Source organism: Mandrillus leucophaeus, unplaced genomic scaffold, assembly GCF_000951045.1.
Source record: "Mandrillus leucophaeus isolate KB7577 unplaced genomic scaffold, Mleu.le_1.0 Scaffold69, whole genome shotgun sequence".
Taxonomy (NCBI): Eukaryota; Metazoa; Chordata; class Mammalia; order Primates; family Cercopithecidae; genus Mandrillus; species Mandrillus leucophaeus.
In genome coordinates, this window is record NW_012107474.1 from 1,803,829 (window position 1) to 1,827,086 (window position 23,258).

Consider the following 23,258-nt stretch of genomic DNA (forward strand, 5'->3'; position numbering starts at 1 on the left):
GTGAAATGCTGGGGCCCTGGCACACGTGATGCTGCGGCTCGTTTTCATACTTGACCCGAAAGGGAGGTGTGGCTCCTTAGAGAGGCAGCGCCTGAAGTGGATGCTGCTGTCCTCAGGGCGCCCAGGAGAACGCCCGGCTCCGCCAGGACCCCTGCTTCCTGAGGCAGCCTCACAGAACCCTCCTGAAGCTGCCACCACTGGGCCCAGGCACCCGCCCCTCCACTCCAGGTGAAAGACGCACGTGGCGGGAAAGTGGTTCAGGCAGTGGAACGCTCCCTCCCTGTCTCCCTCTCACCCTGATCTTAAACACGGCGCAGGCTTCTGGCCTTGCTGTAAACGTGCTGGCCTCTCCTGATGTGGCAATAAGCTGCCTCTACTGCTATCGCCCATCCTGCACCAACAGCACGAGGCCTGCCCCACCCCGACTCCAACCTCCTGGGGTGCAGCTGCAGCCCCCTTCCTCCAGGATGCAGGCGGTGGCAGCTGAGGCCTGGCAGGATGGGCGCAGGGAACCAAGGCGCCCCAGCAGACTCTCAGCGTGGCCTGGAGGCAGGAATGGCTGAAAGCCGAAGCCGAACGTGAAACTTGCTGACACCTGAGGACTGGCTTTCTCTTGAGGGTTCTGGGAAATTGGGCCCCAGGAGGGTGGGGACTGCCTGCTCACCACTGTGTGTGCAGGGCTTAGCCAGTGCCTGGTATACAGTAGGCGATCAATAAAATCCTATGGGAGGGCAGGAGGGAGGAAGGAGGTTTCTGGTTTACAAGTAGAAAATGATGTCCCGGCCGGGTGCAGTGGCTCACGCCTGTAATCCCAGCACTTCAGGAGGCTGAGGTGGGCGAATCACGCGGTCAGGAGATCAAGACTATCCTGGCCAACACAGTGAAACCCTGTTTCTATTAAAAATAATGTTGTCTATTAAAAATACAAAAAATTAGCCGGGTGTGGTGGTGGGTGCCTGTAGTCCCAGCTACTCAGGAGGCTGAGGCAGGAGAATGGCCTGAACCCAGGAGGCAGAGCTTGCAGTGAGCTGAGATCGTGCCACTGCACTCAAGCCTAGGCAACAGAGCGAGACTCCATCCCAAAAATAAAGAAAAAAAGAAAATGATGTCCCAGGGTGACCACGCACCCTGGCCACCTGGCCCTGGGGAGCGGGCCTCCCTCCCTCCACTGTGGAAATGCCAAATGAACGGGGCCCCGCGGCCTGTCTTCCTCCATCTCCAACAGGCAAGGGGCTCTGAGGGCTGCCAGGACGGCTGTTTCTCTTTATAAAACGCAGGTGATGGGAGACAGAACAGAGGTCCTGCCAGGTCTCCCTGAGCCCAGATGAGGCAATGGCACCGCCCCGCCACCCTTCTCCTGCCAAGTGAGCTGCCGAAGGGGGCTACAGAGAAGACCCCACCTGACCCCAGCAGCCCAGGGTGACTGCTGCACCCTGGGGCGACCGCTGGCAGGCGTGGCTGCAGGGCCGGGCACCCAGCCGCTGTCTGTGGGGTTTTCTCAGCATTCGGCGCCCCTGCTGCCCATTAAGAGCAGGTCTCAGAGGATGAATGAGAAGCCGTTCTTCTCACTGTGCACCGAGCACAGAGGGTCCTGGTCCAGAACCCCATGCTCAGAGAGTCACACACTGGACACCAATGGCCACCGCGGGGGCAGGCGTCTCCAGGAAGAGCTGGCATCACGGGCTCCCTGCTGTCCGTCGCCTGGTGCCTGGGCACGTGTGGCGAATGTAGGGTGGGCAGCCAGACTCCCAGGCTCCTGGCGAGTGGAGACCACGCGGTGGCCAGCCCTCCTTCCTGCTCTGGGAGGGCCTGGCGAGTGGAGACCACGCGGTGGCCAGCCCTCCTTCCTGCTGGGAGGGCCTGGCGAGTGGAGACCACGCGGTGGCCAGCCCTCCTTCCTGCTCTGGGAGGGCCTGGCGAGTGGAGACCACGCGGTGGCCAGCCCTCCTTCCTGCTCTGGGAGGGCCTGGCGAGTGGAGACCATGCGGTGGCCAGCCCTCCTTCCTGCTCTGGGAGGGCCTGGCGAGTGGAGACCATGCGGTGGCCAGCCCTCCTTCCTGCTCTGGGAGGGCCTGGCGAGGCCTCCCCGGACCCGTGGTGCCACCTATGCAGAATCGCCCCTATTATAGGCCCAGCACCCACCGCGAGGCGCAACATCTCTGTCCCCACAAAAAAGCCAAGCCACCTCTGTGGCCCTCCAGGTCAAACGGGATCAACAGGGACCTCACAAGCCCACAGGTTCCGGAAGCTCCCAGGTCGCACTGCAAGTGCAACTAAATGGCACCTGTGGGTACGCTGCCACGGCGCAGGCCACCACGCCTCGAATTCCACAGGTGACTTACCGAAGACCTGACGGCAAATGAGAAATGCGCGTCCTTGGAAACGCCGTGGGCGAGGAGGTGGCCCAGTCAGTCCCCTGCCACCTGGTCAGCAGGCTGAAGCTGAGAGGCTTGGCATAAGCCAATTACTAGCAGCTGCTCAGGCGCAAGGCCGCACTTTTCCCAGACAGAGGCGCTCTTTTCCCCAGCACGTAACAGGTCTTCCATCATTTTGAGCATTTGCAAAACTGCACAGCTCAGTCATGAATCCCAAGAAAGGACTTGATACCATGCCTCTGCCTGGGTGCCGGGAACAGCCCGTGGAAGCCGTCAGAGTCACCCGCTCACCGGGGCCGGCCTGCCCTGTGTACGTGGCCCCCGTCACACTCGCGGTGGCCCCAGGTTGAGGATGAGTGAGTGGTTGCTCCTGGGGCTTGGGAACCCTCACCAATGACCGCCCCCTCACTCAGACTCTCAGAGGCCCCAGTTCCCGGGCTAATCCGTCTCCTAAATTCCACCCTTAGGTTCTGTTTGTTTTTTAGAGATGGGGTCTCGCTCTGTTGCCCAGGCTGGAGTGCAGTGGTGCAATCACAGCTCACTGTGGCCTCGACCTCCTGAGCTCAAGGGATCCTCCTGCTTCAGCCTTAGGATTTTGTCTTTTGGCTCTGAGTAAATCTCTTTGTAAATAGTATCAATCGTTTTCACATAAACTGAGTAGTGGGGAAGACTGGGCAGCCTCCTGCCTGCGCCACCTGCAGTGACCCTCCCCGCCGTCAGCAATAGAAGTGCATTAATCGGATCTATAGAAGAGAAAGCTTCCAGATCAGAGAGAAGCAGCTCCTGGCCAAGTGTGCATCAAGAAAAACAAACACAGTCTAGAGTGGAACCTCCAGGGGAGCTGTGGTCCCTTCCTAGGAAATCACCCCTGTTCTCCGGCTCTGGAAAATAAAGTCGGCACCCAGACTCGGGGCTTTGGGTCCCTCCAGCTGCCCCCTGCACCACATGGTACCATCATCACACATCCCACGGACAGAGACTGACATGCATCCTGTGCCCTTTGACCCTCTGCAGAAACAGGGCAGGTGGCATCAGTGTCCCATTTTACCAATGAGCACTGGAGGCCCGGAGCACAAACACCCCGTCTAATCCCAGCCTGGAGACACAGCGGGGCTGGGATCGAGGCTCTGAAACCCTAGGCCAGCGTGATCTGTGATCTGTGACGCCTGCTGATTCTTAGCTTCTGCAGTTAGAGCCGGGAGGGACTCTGGTCAAGGGCAGCCAGGAAATTGCCCGCGATCACCATAAACCAGCCCATCAGGCGATGGGTGTGACACAGCAGTGCCACTTTGATGGGAACGACGCATTTTCTGCTCAGGGTGCAGATCACCATGTAAATCAGCCACCGCTACAGCACCTGCCTCGGGAGACAACGGGAGTCAGTGCCCATGCATCAGGCACTCGTCCTTCCCAGGCATCTACGAACACCGCCCAGACGGCATGAAACCTCTGAGCTCCTTCAGGAATGTTCCAAACAAAAAACCCTTTGCAGAAGGATGGGAGAGCCGCCCAAGGACCCCAGGCGGGATCAGAATGAGCTCCTGCCATCCCCTGCTTCCCTACCTCCCAGGAGTTCCCCTGCAAAGGGCTAGGCAGGGTTTGTTGACACGTGGAGAATGGTCCAGAGCTGGAAGAGGAGGGGAGCACACAGTAAAAGCCCCCAGGACAGTCCAGGCCCCCAGGCCCCAGCCTCGCTCACCAGTAGAAGTAATAGGCCAAAGCCACCGCCAGCAGGGCCACACAGATCCCTGAGAAGAGGCAGGCCGGGTAGCTGCTCAGCATCTTCAGCCCTTGGTCCTGTGCTGCCTGAGGCCGGCGAGGAGGGCCTGTGGGGAGCAGGTGTCAGCCTGGCCAAAGGGTGAGGAGCCGAGTTCAAGCGGAGGGATTAGGAGCTGGCCTGAGCTGCCCAGGCTTGGCAGGGGCCGTGGCCACCCAAAGCATCTGCTCAGCAGGAAGTGGGTGCCGGGCACTCCCGGGTGCCCCCTGCGTGGTGAGCACTGTCCTTCCAGCCACAGGGACCAACTCAAGGGACCCCAGGAGCACGCGGAAGCGGGACATACACACGGGTCCCTCCTCCTGTGCACGGCCGCGGGCTCTGCCGTTGGGGCACCGGCTAATCCAATAAGCAGCTTTCAGCCCGGAGCTGCTCGCTGTAAACAGGCAGAGTCAGGGGCCAGCCAGGATGCAGGTCAGCGAGCCCCGCCCAGCACGGAGCCCTGGGACCAGGGACCTGAGAACGCCCGCATCTTCCTCCCCACAACACCAGTGCGCCCAAGAGCCAGGTTGGGGGCGAGTCAGTGAGGCTGACCCTGTGCTCAGCCGTGGGCTAGAAAGATCCCAAAAAGGTCTCCAAGAGAGAGGCAAACGCCCTGCATGTGGGGCTTCACAGGGAACAGCCACCCAGCCTGCCGCACAGGCCAGGCGCCCGCGAAACTCGCTCCAAACGCAGCAAGGTTTGCTACACGGTGGTGCTCCGGGTCCCACCCATGGCGGTGCTCCAGGTGTTCGGGGCCCCCATGCTGGAAGAGCTGTGGGGCGGGCCGGTCTCACCCTCCAGGAAGTCAGGCACGTCCCTCCACATCTCTCCAGCCTGAAACCCACCCATCTGAAATGAAGGAGTTCAAAGGCGAAATTAGGCAGATGAGATCAAAGGACCCAGGGACAAGAGCGTCGCCCTAGGAAACCTCCGGGGGGCAGGAGGCCCCGACAACACACGTCACCCTGGGAAACCTCCGGGGGGCTGGAGACCCCGACAGCACACGGGGACAGGGATGGGGTGTTACTAAGGGAGAGCCCCTGGGGACCCTCGACAGCACACGGGGACAGGGATGGGGTGTTACTAAGGGAAAGCCCCTGGGGACACTCGACAGCACATGGGGACTGGGGTGGGGTGTTACTAAGGGGGGGCCCCTGGGGACCCTCGACAGCACACGGGGACAGGGATGGGGTGTTACTAAGGGAGAGCCCCTGGGGACCCTCGACAGCACACGGAGACTGGGGTGGGGTGTTACTAAGGGGGGGCCCCTGGAGACCCTCGACAGCACATGGGGATGGCGGTGGGGTGTTACTAAGGGGGGGCCCCTGGAGACCCTCGACAGCACATGGGGATGGGGATGGGGTGTTACTAAGGGAGAGCCCCAGGAGTCCTGACCAATGCACTCTCGCTCAGGGTCACGAGGCCTCAGTGGGATAAAGTGAAAGTCACTGCTCATGCGTCTCCCATGGTACCAGACGCAAAGAACCTGTCACCAGCAGAGTTTGCCCAGGACGCTCCCCCAGCCTGGTCGCAGCCCTGTCCCAGACCTGGTGCAGCCCCTTCGTGCTCTGCGGGAAGCTGTGGACTGAGAGGTGGGAATCATTCGCCCAGCTCAGTCCTGACATGCTCAGCCTTTACTTCTGTGAACTTGGTGGAGGAGAGAGCGCAATGGGGCAGCCACACCCTTCCCAGGCCTGGGGGAGCCCCTCCTTCCCCCTCACAAGGCTTCAGGTGACTGCATCCCCGGCCAACACATTGACCCCATGTGACTCCATGTGACACCCAGAATCGCCCGTTAAGCCACTCCTGGATTCCTGACCCTCAGCAGCTGTGTGACATAATAGATGTCTGTTGTTTTCACTGCTAAGTTTGTGGGTAACTCATTACACAGCAACGTAACAAACACGGTAAGGCAACCAGGCAGATCAATATGAGATGCACCATTTACTGGAAATATTGGAAATATTGGATGACTATTTATAGGGCTGGAGTTAGTGTCTAAACAAAATAGAAGATTTGCAGGCTGGGTGCGGGGGCTCATGCCTGCAGTCCCAGCAGTTTGGGAGGCTGAGGCGGGTGGATCACCTGAGGTCAGGTGTTAGAGACCAGCCTGGCCAACATGGTGAAACTCCGTCTCTATTAAACATACAAAAAAATTAGCATGCCTGTAATCTCAGCTACTCAGGAGGCTGAGGCAGGAGAATCGCTTGAACCGAGGAGACCGAGGTTACAGTGAGCACTCCAGCCTGGGCAACAAGAGCAAGACTCTGTCTCAAAAAAAAAAAAAAGATTTGCAGATTCAAGAATTCTGACTTCTAACCCTCAGTACGTTCCTTCTATCCCAGTGAGCAATGTTAACCAACTTAGCTCTCTAGTGTGAATGCACACCATGGAACCAAGACATTCATTTAATCCTGTCAGCAGGCTAAGAAACCCAAGAGAACGTGTGTGTGTGTGTGTGTGTGTGTGTGTGTGTGTGTGTGTGAGAGAGAGAGACAGAAAGTCGGGGAGGGAGGAGAATCGCAGCCCTCCCACCAGGCAACAGCAAAAGGAGAGCTGCTTCCTCCTTCCTCTGCAGTGACGACCCACACAACTTCCTTAGTCCAGCACTGTCTGCACAGTCACCCCAAAATATGCAAAAACGACCGGCTGCCCACACAATCTCTGCCTGGCACTTTGTTGTGGGAAGTCAGGGACCCTGAACGGAGGGACCGGCTGAAGCCACGGCAGAAGAACATAAATTGTGAAGATTTCATGGACATTTATTAGTTCCCCAAATTAATACTTTTATGATTTCTTACGCCTGTCTTTACTGCAGTCTCTGAACATAAATTGTGAAGATTTCACGGACATTTATCACTTCCCCAATCAATACTCTTGTGATTTCCTATGCCTGTCTTTACTTTAATCTCTTAATCCTGTCATCTTCATAAGCTGGGGAGGATGAATGTCGCCTCAGGACCCTGTGATGATTGTGTTAACTGTACAAACTGTTTGTAGAGCATGTGTATTTAAACAATATGAAATCTGGGCACCTTAAGAACAGGATAACAGCGATTTTCAGGGAACAAGGGAGATAACTTTAAAGCCTGACTGTCTGTGGGCCAGGCAGAACAGAGTCATATTTCTCTTATTACCGAAAACGGGTAAGATAAATATCCCTGAATTCTTTCCCCGGTAAGGAATATTAATAATTAACAGCCCTGGGAAAAGAATGCATTCCCAGGGGAGGCCTCTGAGTGGCGGCTCGGGGAGTATCTGCCTTTATGCAGATGTAGATAGGGATGAAACTCGCCCCAGTCTCCTGCAGCGCCCCCCAGGCTTGCTAGGATTAGGAAATTCCAGCCTGGCAAATCCTAGTCAGACCGGTTCTCTGCTCTTGAACCTGTTTATCAATGACAGTGCGTGCACAGCTGGATGTGGAAGTTAACTAGCGATTCTACTTTCGCCCTGACCTTGTGATCTCCTGACCTCCCGCCTTGTGATCTTTTGTCGCCCTTGAAGCATGTGATCTCTGTGACCCACACCCTATCCGTACACTCCCTCCCTTTTGAAAATTGCTAATAAAAACTTGCTGGTTTTATGGCTCAGGGGGCATTACGGAACCTGAGGACATGTGATGTCTCCCCTGGACGCTCAGCTTTAAAATTTCTGTCTTTTGTACTCTTTCCCTTTATTTCTCAGACCAGCCGACACATGGGGAAACAGAAAAGAACCGATGTTAAATATCAGGGGTGGGTTTCCCTGATAGCACTTCTTCTGACAAGACCCTGCCTGAGGCACAGAAGGCAATGGCTATGCAGAAGTCATCTGGTTTCATGGGATGCATCCTAATGACTGCCTTAGAGGTAGTTAATGAGAGACAGAGGAGTCTTTCGGAGCTTCAGAAAGGTTTCAGCCCCTGACAAAAGGCTGCAAAAAGAAATTTCCCTTTTCCTGTCCAGGCATGGTGGCTCACGCCTGTCATCTCAACACTTTCGGAGGCAGGAGGATCACTTGAACACAGGAGTTCAAGGCTGCAGTAAGCCACAATTGCACCACAGCACTTAAGCCTTCGTGACAGAGGGAGACCTTGTCTCCAGAAAAACAAAACAAAACAGCCGGGCGCGGTGGCTCACGCCTGTAATCCCAGCACTTTGGGAGGCCGAGACAGGCGGATCACGAGGTCAGGAGATCGAGACCATCCTGGCTAACACGGTGAAACCCCGTCTCTACTAAAAATACAAAAAATTAGCCGGGTGCGGTGGTGGGCGCCTGTAGTCCCAGCTACACGGGAGGCTGAGGCAGGAGAATGGCATGAACCCGGGAGGTGGAGCTTGCAGTGAGCCAAGATTGCACCACTGCACTCCAGCCTGGGTGACAAAGCAAGACTCCGTCTCAAAAAAAAAAAAAAACAAAAACAAAAAAACAAAACAAAAAAACTCCCTTTTCCTGACATCAGACTTCACTGTATCAAGATGTGATGGCTGGTGCAGAGGCAGCCACGATGTCACCTCAAGGAGACAGGCCTACAGTGGAAAGCAACCTGGAGGGTGGCCCAGAGGAGGAACGGAGATAGCCGGGGCCTCGCGTGCCTCCGCCAAGCCAAGTAAAGGCCAGCACGGAGGAGGTGACCTCTGGGGCTTCCCGCCTAGGTCAGCTCAAGGCAGATTCTGCTCCTTTCAGCTCATCCATCAGCGCCCCATCGAGTGGGCCTTTGGGACTCACACATATCTAGAGGCCAACTTCTTATCTACATGCTTTGCATTTCCCCAAATCCTAAAGTCACCCATGGGTACCCCTGTGATAACAGCAAGCCTCAGTTTTCTCCAGGGCCACGGGAAGCCACAGGGTCAACGTTCCCCCACCCAGGAGGGCCAGCCCCACTCAGGTTTGCAGGTGGGGGTGTTCTTTTATCTTAAAGCAGACATGGCTACCATTCAGAACAGTACGTGAATGGAGAATTCCTTTTAAAAACAAAACCAAAGATTTCTATTAGAGAAAAATGCTTGGGGGAACCACCATCCCAGGGACCCACAGCCTATTCTAAATATGTCATTTTTTTTTTCTTTTTTTTTTTTTTTTAGAAAGAGGAAAAAAGCGTATTCACATCTCAAAGATTTTAGCTCGTTTTCGGGCAAGGAAACAGGCCATGCAGTTGCAGATACACACGGAAGCCCTTTTTGCTGAGGCACAGAGGCCTGAGAGCCACTCCAGGTGGAGCTGACGCTGGACAGCCAGGCTGACGCCAGGCATGGCTCCACTCAGAAGCACTAGGCCTCCGCACCTCCATCCAAGAGCTGCGGTCAAGAAAAGGAAAAGATGTCTTGTTTTTGCCAAGGTATCTGAAGTCTCTGTGGGCAGCAGTCGGGTGAGCTTTTCGGCTGTGATGGAACAGAACTGTTACAGGGGCAGAGCTCATTCACAAGCAGGTCTTTGAAGACAGACATCACCAGCATGCCACCTGATTCTCTCACTGCGCCTTTCTCCGCTGGAGAGAATCCTTGTACACGAGGAGACAACGAAAACTTACAGCTCTGATTCCCAGGCCATTCTCCCGGCCATTCTCCCAGGGAGGCACTGCGGCCGTGTGGCAGGAGGGCAGAGGCACTGGCCCCACGGAGGACAGGAGTCCACTCTCAGACAGATGAACACTGCAGGTGTGCCCACAGAAAAGTCCACAGCCCTCGGTAGACAATGCCGTGCTTGCCACTGCTAGGGGAGGCTCAGGAGCCCGGCTGGGGTTGGAGGCCTGGTGCCAGGCGGCACGACGTCAGGCACAATGGGCTTGGGCCGCACTGTCCTCCCCTCTCTCTGCTTTTGCTTCAGTCCTGGCCTCTTTGGGCTGCAGAGCTGGGGTCCCAGCAGGTCACCTGACCTCCCTGGCCTTGGCTCCCCCTCTTTGAAGTGAGCGGATTGACCCCACCGGCTGTCCCAGGGGCGCCCAAACTGCAGGTGTGGGAGCCAGGGCCAGGGCCGCAGCATGTGAGCATTCCATGTGACCCCGCAGTGGGGCCTAGACCTGGCTTAGGAACAGCTGGGCGGGCTCTGCTACCGTTCAACACCCTGGCTTCCAACTCGAGCCGCCATCAGGGAAAAAGCCCGGCATGATCCGTGTGCTTAACGCACTTGGAGAGCCGGGGCATTGCCCCAAGACCGGAGCCCTGGCTGAGGCTTCTCCACTCCTTAATTTCCAGAGTAGCAGAGGTGCTGTGGGCCCGAGGCCGAGCTCCTCCGTGGCCGCCTGCGACGATGAAGCCAGGTTGCCGGAGCCTGAGAAGCAAGGCTGTCCTTCCTGCCCCACGCCTGGTTCACTGTCTTTCTCATGATAAAGAAAAAAAAATGCCTTCCTGGGAGAGTCATTCCCTTTCCATGTCTGAATAACAGATTCCCCAGATGTCAGGCGGACTCAGCCTGAGGCCCCAGAACGCCCCTACCGAGCGGTGAGCATCTGTGGGCCCGGCCTCAGGTCTCTCCAAGCTCCACGGAGGCGCCAGTGCCCAGTACTGAGTGCAGAGGCCGCCCTGCAGGCTGCGTCGGGATGTCAATTGACCTCTAAGGCCATTTCTCACTGTAAAAACTGCAGGGTCATTGTGGCTATGTTGGCCCTGCCCTCCTCCTGAACGGCTTCATGCCTGCCAGGGCCAGGCGCTTGGGGGCACTCCCAGCTGGGGACCCTGGCTCAGCCTCCCTGGGGCTGGAGGGAGGCGGGATCTGGGTGCTGCTACTGGGGGGCGCTGCCCCTGGGGATCCCAGCTCTTACACTTGCTTTTGTGGTGTGTCCCGAGCCTGCCTCCTGCTCCCTCGCCACTCAAGGCCACCACATGGCCCAGTGTGTGACATTAACCAGTGCCCACACAGCAAAGCGTGCTAGCATAGCACGGCACTTTCGTGACTTTGCTGAGCTCTCCAGAATTGGCAGGTGCTCCCCACTGCTTCCTCATGCTCTCAGCTGAGAAGTCCCTCTGTCCAGCCTCCACACTGGTTCTGTGCATGGCATGTGATTGGTGTGTGAGTGGCGTGGGTGGCATGTGAGTGGCGTGGGTGGCGTGTGAGTGGCATGTGTGGCATGAGTGGCGGGGTGGTGTGGGTGGCATGTGAGTAGCGTGGGTGGCATGTGAATGGCATGTGAGTGGCATGTGAGTGGTGTGGGTGATGTGTGAGTGGCATGTGAGTAGTGTGGGTGGCGTGTGAGTGGCGTGGGTGGTGTGTGAGTGGCTTGGGTGGTGTGTGGCTGGCGTGGGTGGCATGTGAGTGGCATGGGTGGCGTGTGGGTGGCGTGTGGGTGGCGTGTGAGTGGCGTGGGTGGCGTGTGAGTGGCATGTGGTATGATATGGCAGCACATGGGTGGCACGGTGTGGCTTGCTCTGTGCTGTGGCTCCTCCACCACAGGCATGTGGCCTCCTCATGCTCCCAACTACCTGAATGTCATCCTGCTCACGACCAGGGCTTGACCCCGCCCATCCGCAGGTTTCCGCTGTCCCCTCCTCCACCCCACCATTGCCGCACACCTCCTAGTCTTACCTTCCGGTTACCCTGCAGGGTCTAAAGGAAACAGTTCTTTTCTTCCAGGTCCTTTCCTCTCTCTGACACCTAAGCCATGCTGACTGTATAACCTCCTAGTGGAGGCCCAGCCTCCTGACTCTACCAATGAGGTTGCGCTGCCACACAGGCCAGGGCCAGGCAGCCGACGGCCTGGGGACTTGCGGAGTCTCTATGGCCTCTTATGAAGTCACCATCCCTGAGCATGGGCACAGCAAAGGCAGGCAAGGCCTGGAGGCCCCTCCTTCCGCCCTGGGGAGGTGGGCACAGGCACACTGCAGAGAGAGGGCTGGCATGTGGGAGCTGGTGCTTGGGGGGCTGGCACGCTTGAGGAGCTGGTTCTCAGGGGGCTGGCATATGGGAGCTGGTGCTCAGCGGGGGCGGCTGGTGCTCGGGGTGGGGGAGGAGCTGGTGCTCAGGGGAGCTGGTGCTCAGAGTTGGGGGAGCTGGTGCTCAGGGCGGCTGGTGCTCGGCAGGGGAGCTGGTGCTCAGGGCCTGGTGCTGGGGTGGGGAGCTGGTGCTCGGGGGGCTGGCGTGCCGTGCGCCTATGTGTGCCTGTTCTCCAGCATCCAGGTCTCAAAACCTCATCACCCAAACCACCAAGGATGAGCAATGTGGGGCAGACACCTGCTCCACTGCCCCTGCCCCGGTACAGCAGCCGGTCACGACTGAGAAAGGAAGCAGCACACCAGGCGCGGCCGGCCCACACCGGGCCAGCACATGGGGTCCCCAGGCTGCTCCAGACCAAGGGCCTCCTGCTTTGCACCCACAGACCCTGCCCGGCTACTTAGTTCTAACCCTCTGGCGTTTCAATGCCACCATCCACTCTCCACGTGAGGCTTGCGGCAGGCGTGGGAGTGCCGTCCTCTGGCTCTTGCAGCTGGTGCTTGGGCCTGTGCTTGGATGGAGGCCGCCGGGGCCTCTGGGTATCTGGTATGTGGCGTCCTTCTCTCCTGACTCTCCCCTCACCCTTCCCACGTGCTGCCCCTCCCGCACTCGCTGCTACATGCCGAGACTACTGGAGTCTAACACCAGTGCCCAACTGCTTCCAAGCTGTGCCTCAGTTTCCTCAACCATAAAGAATAACAACACACGGACGCCAGCAGGCTGTGGAGAGCCAAAGACCCCCGGGGTGCACTGAGAACAATGCTGGGCATGGAAAATGCCAAGAAGCAGCCAGGAGTGTGATGACATCATCGATACTCCCAACCCTTTCCCCATGGAAAAAACAGACGGCAGAGCTTTAAAAAAATACATGACGAAAGCAAACACAGACCACTGGGATTGCGGCAGACTAAATAGCTTCTGCATGACAAAGGGAGCGACACAGGGTAAAGAGACGACCCTCCAGCGAGAGAAGACCCTGCAGACCGCATGCCCGATGAAGGCCCAGCGTCCACGGGATAAAGGGGCTCAGACTCACTAGCAAGAAAGCAAACGACAAAGGACCCAAACAGCTGTGCCTTGGAAGGAGCCACGCCGACGGCCAGCAGGTTAACGAAGAGCTGTTGGGCATCACTAACCATCAGGGAGAAGCAAATCAAAGCCACAGGGAGGGGCCGTCTCATGCCGTTCAGATGGCTATTATCAAAAAGACGAATGTAACAGGTGTTGATGAGAACGCAGAGAAAGGGGACCTGGCACACTGTGGGGGAGAGAGAGGGTCCATCAGTGGGCCACTACACAAACTGTCTGGAGGGACCTCCAAAAGTCAAAAATGGAACTACCGGCCAGGCGTGGTGGCTCACGTCTGTAATCCCAGCACTTTGGGAGGCCGAGGTGGGCAGGATCACTTGAGGTCAGGAGTTCGAGACCAGCCTGGCCAACATGGTGAAACCCCATATCTACTAAAAATACAAAATTAGCCAGACATGGTGGCGGGCAAATGTAATCCCAGCTACTCAGGAGGCTGAAGCAAGAGAATCGCTTGAACCCAAGAGGCGGAGGTTGCAGTGAGCCAAGATTGCGCCATTGCACTCCAGCCTGGGCGACAGAGTGAGACTCTGTCTCAGAAAACAAAAGGAACTAGCATAAGGTCCAGCAATTCCCCTTCTGGGTGTGTATCTAAAGGAACTGAATCCAGTGTGTCGAAGAGACACCTGCACGCCCTCATTCACTGCCGCACCCGCAACGGCCGCACGATGGAGGCAGCCCAGGTGCCCACCAACAGACGAATGGATAGCGAGCGTGTGGTGGTAACAGTGTTATTATTCGGCCATAAGGAAGAAGGAAGTCCTGTCACCGGCAACATCACAGACGAACCTGGCAGACTTGACACTAAGTGGGTCATCAGCCAGTCACAGAGCGACAAACCCCGCATGGCCTCACTCACACGAGGAGTCGGAAACAGAGATCTCGCTGGAACTGAGAGGAGCACGCTGGTTACCAGGGGCTGGGGGCTTGTGCAAGGATGGGCAAGGGAGGTGCTGATCAAAGGGAACAGTTTCAGTTAGACTGGAGGGACGTGTTCGTGATCAGCCGTGCTGTGTGGCGACCAGTTAACAATAACGTATCGTATTTCAAAATCGGGAAAAGAATAGACTTTTAACATCCACACCACAAAAAACGATGTTGGTGAGCTGATCGACACGTTAATTAGCTTAATTAATCTTTCTACGATGTACACATAGATCACACGGTACTCCATAAATATACGCAATTATATTTTGTCAATTATAGATAGATGACAGGTAGGTAGGTAGGTAGACGGACAGACAGACAGACAGACAGACACACACACACACACACACACGAGATCCTCTTCAGGTAAAAAGCAGAACCTGTATGGAACACTGAGATAGTTGGAGCTTTTCACCATGCTCTTTACAGCAAACCTAGAATGTTTAGAATTATGGTTTTACTTATTTTGAAATAACGGATTTTGGTATAAGACCTTTGCCAAAATCCCCTTCCAGTGGTGTTTCTGATGAATGGGAGCTGCCCTGTCTGACTCCTGACGACCATGCTGGTGGCTGGGGACGCTCAACGTCAATCAAAGCCGAAGCACGTGGCAGTTCTCTGCCTGGGAGTCCCGCTAACGTGGCCGATGTGGTGTCCTACTTCCATGTGGCTCTTCAGCTTTTACCTCCACGTCTCTTTTTTAAGGTTAAGAAGAATAAAGCTCATTTGAACATATTACCCAAGCAAATGTTACAGGAATACAAAATCTCCAGATTGTTTCCCTGGACCTGAAAACTGAATGATTTATACAAAACTATTACAAGAGAAGAACCGAGTGTCTGTTGATGCAATTTCCTGGAGGCCTCCTCAGAGCCGCAACATAAAATAGCATGTTTTTAGGATGTCAATGGAATCTTTCTTCAGATAAACCCCATGAAGATTCCTCATTCCCTTTCTCACACAAGTGACTGAACGAAACTCCAGGTGTGATTAACCTCCCCTCACCCCAGCAGTGGGAGGTCACTAGCACCAGACGCGGGGAACATGGAGGACCAGCACGCAGGTGTCACTGACACCATTTCTAAAGGGTCTCTGTTTCCCTCGCTGACACTCCGCCTCATCCAGCGTCCGCCCTGACCCCGCGTCTGGACGGAAAACCGACCTGCAGAGCAGCTGGGCTGTCCAGTCATGGGGCCGTCGAGAAAAGGCAACAGCAAATCCACCCAGGGCCCCACGCTGAGTCCCTGACGAGCCTCAGACGTGCGTTCACCCCAACTCTAGAGCCCCCACAGCCCCTGCCCCAGGATCTCACGTAGGGGGGCCATAAAAACAACCTGTAATGCGGAACAGGAACATGCAGGAAGGAGGTGGCGTCCACCCGAGGGGACAGGGCAGCAGGCCCCTTGCATTTGTCACCAGCAGCTTGAGGACGCACGCCAGCCTGCCGTGGGCCACCGCGGCCACCATGAGGAGACGCCTCCTGCCGCCCCAGGGTGGAGAAGCTGGACCCTGGAGCGGCCCCCTGGGAATGTACCAGCAAGCCCTGCTTCCCTCTGCCCCCTCAGCCCAGGTGTGCACCCCCACCTCATCCCCGCCTTCCCCTTATCCCAGCAGAAACACCCACCCACCCTCACCCCTCCAGGCCTGCCCACTGTGGACACCCACAATCGGGGGCTGCAGCCTCTGAGTTCACTGGGCAGAGCCTGGTGCCCCCAAGGTCTGAGAGAGGCCCAGAGAACAGGGACAGTAAGAAAGACGATGTTGCTGAGACACCACGGCGAGATCCCATGGGCCACGCTGAGGTCGCACGGGCAACCCTGAGGTCACACTCAGTGGCAGGTGCTTTACACAAATGATCCCTCAGCACTCAGCACAGCTCTGTCCCGCTAGCTCCACTGACTCTGAAAATAATCCTGCCCAGGACCACAAAGTCACTGGCAGGCCCAGGACGGGGAACCGGGCTGCACTGGTGTTGGTACCTGAGCCTCCCACCCCACTGCACGGCGGCTCTGCCCCAAGACCTCCCATGACTGTGTCCCCAGGGGCAGGGTACCCTGGAAGGGGAACCTGACTTCTCTCTGCCTCAGACTCTCTGTGGAGTGATGGTTGACAACTAGTCCCCACTTTCTTCAAATACACTGATTTGTGACTTCCTGAACCTGAAAACATGGCTGGACGACGCACACAGAACCACCAGGACAAGGCACCCTGGGTTCCAGGAGGACAGACACTCAAGTCCTCTCTCTCCGGCACGCCTGGGCTGTCGCCTGGGCTGTCGCCTGGGCTGTCAGTGCTCCAGAGAACGCGTCTGTCACCTGCAGCCCAGACAGCGTCCGTTGCCTTTATGAGGTTAATGAGACGCTGGGAGCCTGCTGGGAGCGCCATCTCACCAACCCGTTTATCTGGATTTAGCTCACGCTCAGCCAGGCAGGAGCTGTCTCCAGGCCAGTGACAGGGGCGGAACCTCAACACGGAGAGTCAAGGCCCAGCATTCGCGGGCCCCACAGCCCCTGCTGCCCATCCTGCCCACCCTCTCACCTGAGGAATGCAGGCCGCACCTTCTCCCTCCATCCCAGGGAGGAGCAGCGTCCACAGGCCAAGCCCTTGCGAGTGTCCCCTGTCCTGCCACACACACTGGCTCTGGCAGGCCACGTCCAGTTCCGCAGGGACCAGGCCTTGCCCAGGACAGTGGCGCCCGGCGAGAGGCGGCTTTGCCGTGGCCAGCAGGCAGCACCGTCTTGTTCTGTGTGCCAACCCCACTTGCCCTTCACATCTTTCAATAAACAAATAAGGACACAAATAAAAATAGAAGTCCCACCGTGGGAAGGCTCCTGGCTTTGACTCGCTCTGGGGTCAGCGCGGGCTGTGGTGGCAGAGGCTCCAGGAGTGTGTGGTGACAGCAGGGAGTGGCTGACAGGGTGTCCTTCCAATCCACACAGGGACAGGGCGCGGGTTACTATGCAAACCAAACAAAGCACACACAGCCCGCGTGTGACCCGGAGCCAGGTCCGTCTCCTGTGCTCTGGAGCCCGTCGGAACCGTCTTATGCTGCTACTGCCGCACGGTACACGCCTGTACAGGGTGGTACACTGTACATGCCCTGCTTCCGTGAACGGTGGGCACACAAAGCCCCCCGCCCGCACGAGGCACCCGCCACAGGAGCAGCGGCCTCCTTCTGAGGGTCACGGGGGACTGGCCATCGGGGCCCTGCCACTCAGGCACCTCACACTGAAATAATGAGAACGCACATACTTTTCAAAATGTGGTATGTCTGGCCAGGGTGGCACGCTCTGCTTCCTGAATTGTGTGGCCTCCTAAAGACAGTCACAGTCACGTGCAGACAAGGTGGGGGTGGTGGGTACACACAGCTGAGGAACCTGCCGGAGCCACCCAGGGCGGGACCAAGGCACAAACTCCGTAGGGCAAAAAAGAGGACTGGCGTGGGGATACGTTTCAGCTCCTTGAGAAACAAAATTAGACAGCGCCGTATCTGTAGTATCCGTAGGTGGCCAAACACACGCAAACACACCCTCCTCAGTCAATCTGATGACGTTTCCAGTAACGAGTGCCCCAGCTTGAAATGCATCCCAGAAGGAAAACTCCTACATGGAAAGTGATTTCTAAACAAGATGTAGTTTCAGACATGAAATCTGTTGGAACAATTATCACAATTCTTAAAATGCACATGTATCAGCTTGCTCTGAGTAAAAACACTTAAAACCTAAGTCAAACCTTAAGACAGAGCAGTGAACTGCACGGATCACTGCAGCCTACAGGTCGGGAGAAGCAGAGGCCTCTGTCCCCAAGCGGGAGGCACTGACCCCTCCAGAGTGCTGCCCACGCTGGTTTGCAGAATCTCTTGATGAACCTTACCCTATTTCACTCCCTCCCTCGGGGTGAGGGGAGTGGGGAAACAGAACTCGGCTGCTCCCCTGAAATGACGGGGCTTGCCACCTTGCCTGTGTGTATATTCCTTAACGCTGTGTCAGCGTTTCTCAGCAGGCATTTTCAAAACAGTGACCACGTCAAACTCAGGGCAGGGGTATGCCTGGAGGCCCCGGAGAACAGGGCCCCTGTGGCTGGAGTTGAAAGCATCGTGCCCTTGGCCTGCCCCAAATCGTTCCTTCTTATTGTGCAGAGGAGTCTTCCGCATCCGGCAAGGATCACAGCTTCCGGTGGGCCGAGTGGTTATTCCATTTCTGCTGCGTCCGGGAGCCGTGTCCAGCTGGTTCAGCTTCCCAGGGCACCGGGCAGCAGGCGCCACATCAGCCCTGCCAGGACGCAACAGGCCCAGCTCCTTGGAGAGGGAGCGTGCGAGACCAACAGGAAGAGTTCCAGAATGTGGGGCAAGGCGTTCTAACTTGAGCTGGGGTGCCTGCTCCCAGGGACATCGGTCGCCCTCACCAGGCCCCTCTGCAGGCCAGGCCCAACCTGGCAGCTCTGTGGCCCCGCACATTCACTCCTCACGTCAGCTTACAGATGAGGAGACTGAGGCACAGAGAGGTTCAGCAACTTGCCCAAAGCCACACAGCAAATCCGTAGCAGAATCAGGACTCAAACCCAGGCCATCTCACCATGAAGTCACTGCTCCTATAGATAGGAGCCAAGGATCACAACCCAACCAAAGTGCTTATCTCGCATCTTCACTGGAAAGGAGGTTTCCCATCAGCTGAGAGCACTTGAGCCTCTAGCTGGAAAGAAGCCTACAGCGATTTAAGTCAGGAAAAGCAGAGAGGCGCCGGGCACGTGACACACGTGAGGCGGAGCTTCCTTTCGCTAACTTCTAAAATCAGATCTCAATGGATTGGGAAGAAACAAAAACTCAGTCCTCCAATCCACCTGGAGCCCCAGCCCCGACAGCCTCACGGCCGGGGAAGACAGACCCACCTACCCCTTCAGCTGCAGTAAAACATTTCAAGCAAAGAAACACTCCAACTTTTGAACTCTGCGGGTTTTTTTTAAAAAGATTTTGTAAATTTAGAAATATATATACCTACTATGTACATACCACAAAAATTAAAAATACAAGATTTTGTAAATTAATGGTATTTTATAAAACAGAGTAATACACCTTGCTGTAGAAATTTTAAACCAAGACGAGGTACATGGTCAGAAGGGAACGCTCAGCCCTCACCCCATCTCCATCCCCAGGACTGACCACTGTTAAAATCTGGTATTGGCTGGTGGCTCATGCCTGTAATCCCGGCACTTTGGGAGGCTGAGGCAGGCAGATCAGGAGTTTGAGATTAGCCTGGGCAACATGGCAAAACCTGTCTTTTTTTTTTTTTTTTTTTGAGACACAGTCTTCCTCTGTCACCTAGACTGGAGTGCAATGGTGCGATCTCAGCTCACGGCAACCTCCACCTCCTGGGTTCAAGCGATTCTCCTGCCTCAGCCTCCCACGTAGCTGGGATCACAGGTATGCGCCACCACGCCCAGCTAATTTTTTTGTATTTTTAGAGAGACGGGGTTTTGCCAGGTTGGCCAGGCTGGTCTTCTTGAACTCCTGACCTCGTGATCCGCCCACCTCGGCCTCCCAAAGTGTTGGGATTAATGGCATGAGCCACTGTGCCTGGCCCTCATTTTTATTTAAAAAAATAAATAAATAAATAAAGCCTGCGTAGCTCACAGAAGCTACCCCAGCAGTACGACAGAGCTCTTTTCTTAAATGCTGCAGCATCAAAACCTAGGAACGCGCAGTGGGGGCCGGGGTTCCTCTCGTGCACACGTGGCCCCTGAAGCTGCCTGTTCTCTGGGAGAATGAAACACCCGAGCCAACCCTGGGCCACCCCAGGGGATCCCAGATAAAATCACCCCCAGTCCTGCCACACAGACGCGCACACACCCTCCCTGCTGGACCGCCCCTGCTGTCCTACACGTTACCTGACGTGGTCCCCAGAGAAACAGCTTGTGCAGCCAAGGACAGGGGAGTGAAGGCTCAGTACCCCCTCGCCGCCAGTGCGTTACTCAAGAATGCTCCAGACTTCACTGCTGCCGGAGGACAGGGCTGCAGGGCTGGAGTCCATGTCCCAAGCAGGCATCTGTGTCTCAGGCAAAAGGCTACAGATGGCCTCTACCATGGTGCTGACCCAGCAGCAGAAGGCAAAGCCGCAGCCACCGTGCCACTGAATGTTCCAGTGGCCACAGTAAAACACAGAGAAAGGTGGAATCAACTTTAATGATGTGTTTTACCTAACCCAACATATCCAAAATATCACGGACTTCTCCATTGGACACTGAAATCCAGTACATATTTCCAGCTCTCAGGGCCTCACACGTGGGCCTTGCCACTTCTCCCAGGCAGGCAGCTACATGGAGCCAGCGGCCACCACACCAGAGAGGCCAGCTCTGGGTTTGTTACTCCCAGGACATTTGCAGCGGACAAGGCTTGGCCTGCCCTGACGGAGGAGGCGGAGAGGACTCTGGAGTCCTGCTGTGGCACGCCCTGACAGAGCTCTGTGTGGGAATGTGGGCGCTGGAGACAGGCGCAGGTCAGATGCACGAATGTCAGAGGTGCTCGAGTTGACCCAGGGTTACGGGGTGCAGGGGCAACAAGCCACAGGGCTACAAGGGTCAATGCCCCCTGAGGGGACAGAGCGGAGCTGGAGGCGCTGGGGCTGGGGCTGAGGAAGAGTCCAGCCCAGAGGGCACGGACTTGGAGACAATATGGGGTCTGAGACCAGGACCCCAAGCTCCCGTTCTCCCTCCCCCTGTTGTCTACCCACAATGACTCGGGTGCCTCAAAGTCAACCGGAGAAGACAGAGTTCTGCTCAGAGGCAGCCCCGCTGGCCTTACCTTTGGACCCAGGGGGCAGGTCGCTGGCTGGAGTGTGTGCACGGCACAAGGTGGCAGAAGTATGGGGCCCTGGTTTTTATCTGCCTGCCCAGGCTGGGAGGGGCAGGGCAGGGTGGGGAGGAAGGAATCTTGCTGGATCCTCTGTTGCCCGAGGAGGGGGGAGGACTCTGCCCTCCTCCCCGCATGACCCAGAGTCTCTGCAAGCCAGGACGGCGGAAGCAGCCAGCAGCGTGGCTGGGAGCAACCACAGGAGGGCCCAGGACAGTGCCTACAGCCGCCCACAGCAGCTGGACCAGCGCCAGCAAGGGGAGAGAGTCCTGCCAGGGTGGGCGCCGTGGCCGTCTTCCCATTCTCATCATCACAGAGAGACTGACCACAAGGACGTGATCAGGCCCCACACCTACAAAAGAGGCTGAGTCAGAAGTCGAACGACCACTTGCCGGCTCCCTGGCTGAAGTGCGGTGAGGAAAGACTCACAAAGAAACAAGCAAATGCCTCTGCTTACGCAGCTCAGGTAAAGGGTCAAAGACACACAGGACTTGAAATCCTGACCACTCTGCCAAGTCGCAGGAGGCTCTGGCTGCCATCCCAAAACGCACCCTCCCACACACCTCTCCAACATGTCAGCCCTGGACTCAGCCCACAGGGTGACAGCCCAGGCCCCCTGCAGTGGGGTGGGGCTCAGGGAGAGTCTTCAAAAGGAAAAGCCCAGGTATGCCCTTCTCGACTTTCCTGCCTGGAATGCAGATGAAACAGCGGGGCAAGGCAGCCATCTTGAGACCGGCGAGCCGCAGCTAGGACAGAAGCCGGGGCCTGAGCACGCAGTCGGAGGAGGCCAGGGTCTCTGGGACATGGCGGGGCGGCGGCCCCCACCCTGACAGCCTGACTGTTAGCAGGAGGAAGACAGATCTGCTACTCGTGAAAGTGCTTGCAAAGGCAGTACCTGCTCCTCATGGGTGCGGGCCTGGGGAGCTGTGTGAGAAGAAGCAGGTGTTTGTTGGTCTCAGTCCCTGGTTCCTGACACAAAGCTTATAAATTCCTTGTCATTTCCCGAGTGGGAAGGGTGACAGGAGCATCTTTTGTTCTATTTGGTTCTTGTACAAAGTTCTTAAAACCTTACATTTCCTACAGGATGGGAGCGTCTACTGTTACTCCTAACAAGCCCTGCCAATCCCGCCTGAGTGACAGGTGACTTGCAGGGCCCTCGACAGCACTCGCTGTCTCCCTGCCATCCTCCAGGAAGGACAGGGGCTGGAGACCAGGCTCCCTCAAAACTCTTGTACAGTGGGCTTCAGGGTTGGTGAACTCACCCACATGCTGGGAGGCCTGTGGACCCCAGTTCCCCAGGGACAGAAGCCCTGGCACCCAGGATCCCCCAGGCCTCACTCGGCACCCGCTTCCCCTTGGCTGTCCATCGGATCCTTCGTAACACCCTCTACAAGAAACCAGCAGACACAGCCAGTGTTTCCCTGAGTTCTGCAAGCCATCCGGGCAAGTGATCAAACTCGAGGGCATCATGGGAACCCCAGCCTCCAGCCATGGGTCACAACCTGGGATTGGCATCTGACAGTGGGGCAGTCTTGTGGGACTGAGCCCTGGCCCTGGGGGATCTGACGCATCGGAACTCAGTGGAACTGGGGGCGCCCAGCCGGGTGCCCTGGAGAACTGCTTGGGGGGGGAAACACCCACGCATCTCACTGAGGAAGTGTTCTGTGTTGAGCACGAGAGTGGAGTAGGGAGAAAATCTTTTTGTCCTTTTCACAGGGGACAAACTAACGAGTATTAAACTATGGATCCTGACATCCACACAGGCTGCTTCCTGAGGTGTTACCCCGTCCCCGAGTGTATGGATCTGGAGGTACATGGAGTGCCCCGCCGAGAGCGGCTCCCCTACCCCCTATTTCATGCCAGTGTACCCTCCTGCAGCACAAGGAGCCCTGCACTGGTGGTGTGCTGGTGGGCACAGGTCCCCGAGGCTGCGAGCCTCAAGGTGCGCCTGGCCTGGATTCCATCCCCTCTGGGAATGAACCCAGTGCTGTCTGGGTTTGTTCTGCTTGTGCCAGCGCAGACACCTGCAGCTGGTTTTCTTTGGGAAGCACACTCTTCACAAAGTCTAAAACCCCTGTGTGAGTGTGGGGAGAAAGAAACAGGGAACCCTGACACAGAACAGACGTTCACACTCCAGAGCCTGCCCCGCTGGGGACAGGCGCCCCATGCCCAGACCCCACACCAGCTCTGCCACCACCACTGGGCAGCCGGTCACATCACACAGGGAACAAATGCAGCCAGTCCTCACGGCAGCCCCGACGCTGACAGAGTGCCCTGCCTGGCACATGGCTCCAGAGCTGCAGCCCCTGAGCTGGGAGACCCCACACCGACGGAGTGCCCTGCCTGGCACATGGCTCCAGAG

At 56.8% G+C, this 23,258-nt stretch overlaps 2 protein-coding genes across 3 annotated transcripts in view; one reads left to right on the plus strand and one right to left on the minus strand.

Moving 5' to 3' along the window:
• Positions 1 to 23,258, minus strand: part of AGPAT3 (1-acylglycerol-3-phosphate O-acyltransferase 3) — a 106,628-nt gene that overhangs the window by 61,671 nt on the left and 21,699 nt on the right. Inside the window, exon 1 of one of the 2 annotated variants that reach the window (XM_012002529.1) lies at positions 20,849 to 21,555. The exons of the other annotated variant lie outside the window; for it this stretch is intronic. The gene's annotated coding sequence lies outside the window, so the exon portion shown is untranslated. Of the gene's footprint in view, positions 1 to 20,848; positions 21,556 to 23,258 lie in introns of those variants that run through there. 2 annotated transcript variants of the gene reach the window in all.
• Positions 4,862 to 23,258, plus strand: part of LOC105555584 — an 89,728-nt gene continuing 71,331 nt past the window's right edge. The window contains 10 exon segments of the mRNA XM_012002603.1: positions 4,862 to 4,905; positions 5,607 to 5,723; positions 14,568 to 14,743; positions 15,178 to 15,364; positions 15,695 to 15,769; positions 16,629 to 16,797; positions 16,992 to 17,116; positions 19,886 to 20,010; positions 21,041 to 21,173; positions 22,775 to 22,838. Of these exon segments, the coding sequence (XP_011857993.1) occupies positions 4,862 to 4,905; positions 5,607 to 5,723; positions 14,568 to 14,743; positions 15,178 to 15,364; positions 15,695 to 15,769; positions 16,629 to 16,797; positions 16,992 to 17,116; positions 19,886 to 20,010; positions 21,041 to 21,173; positions 22,775 to 22,838 (1,215 nt within the window).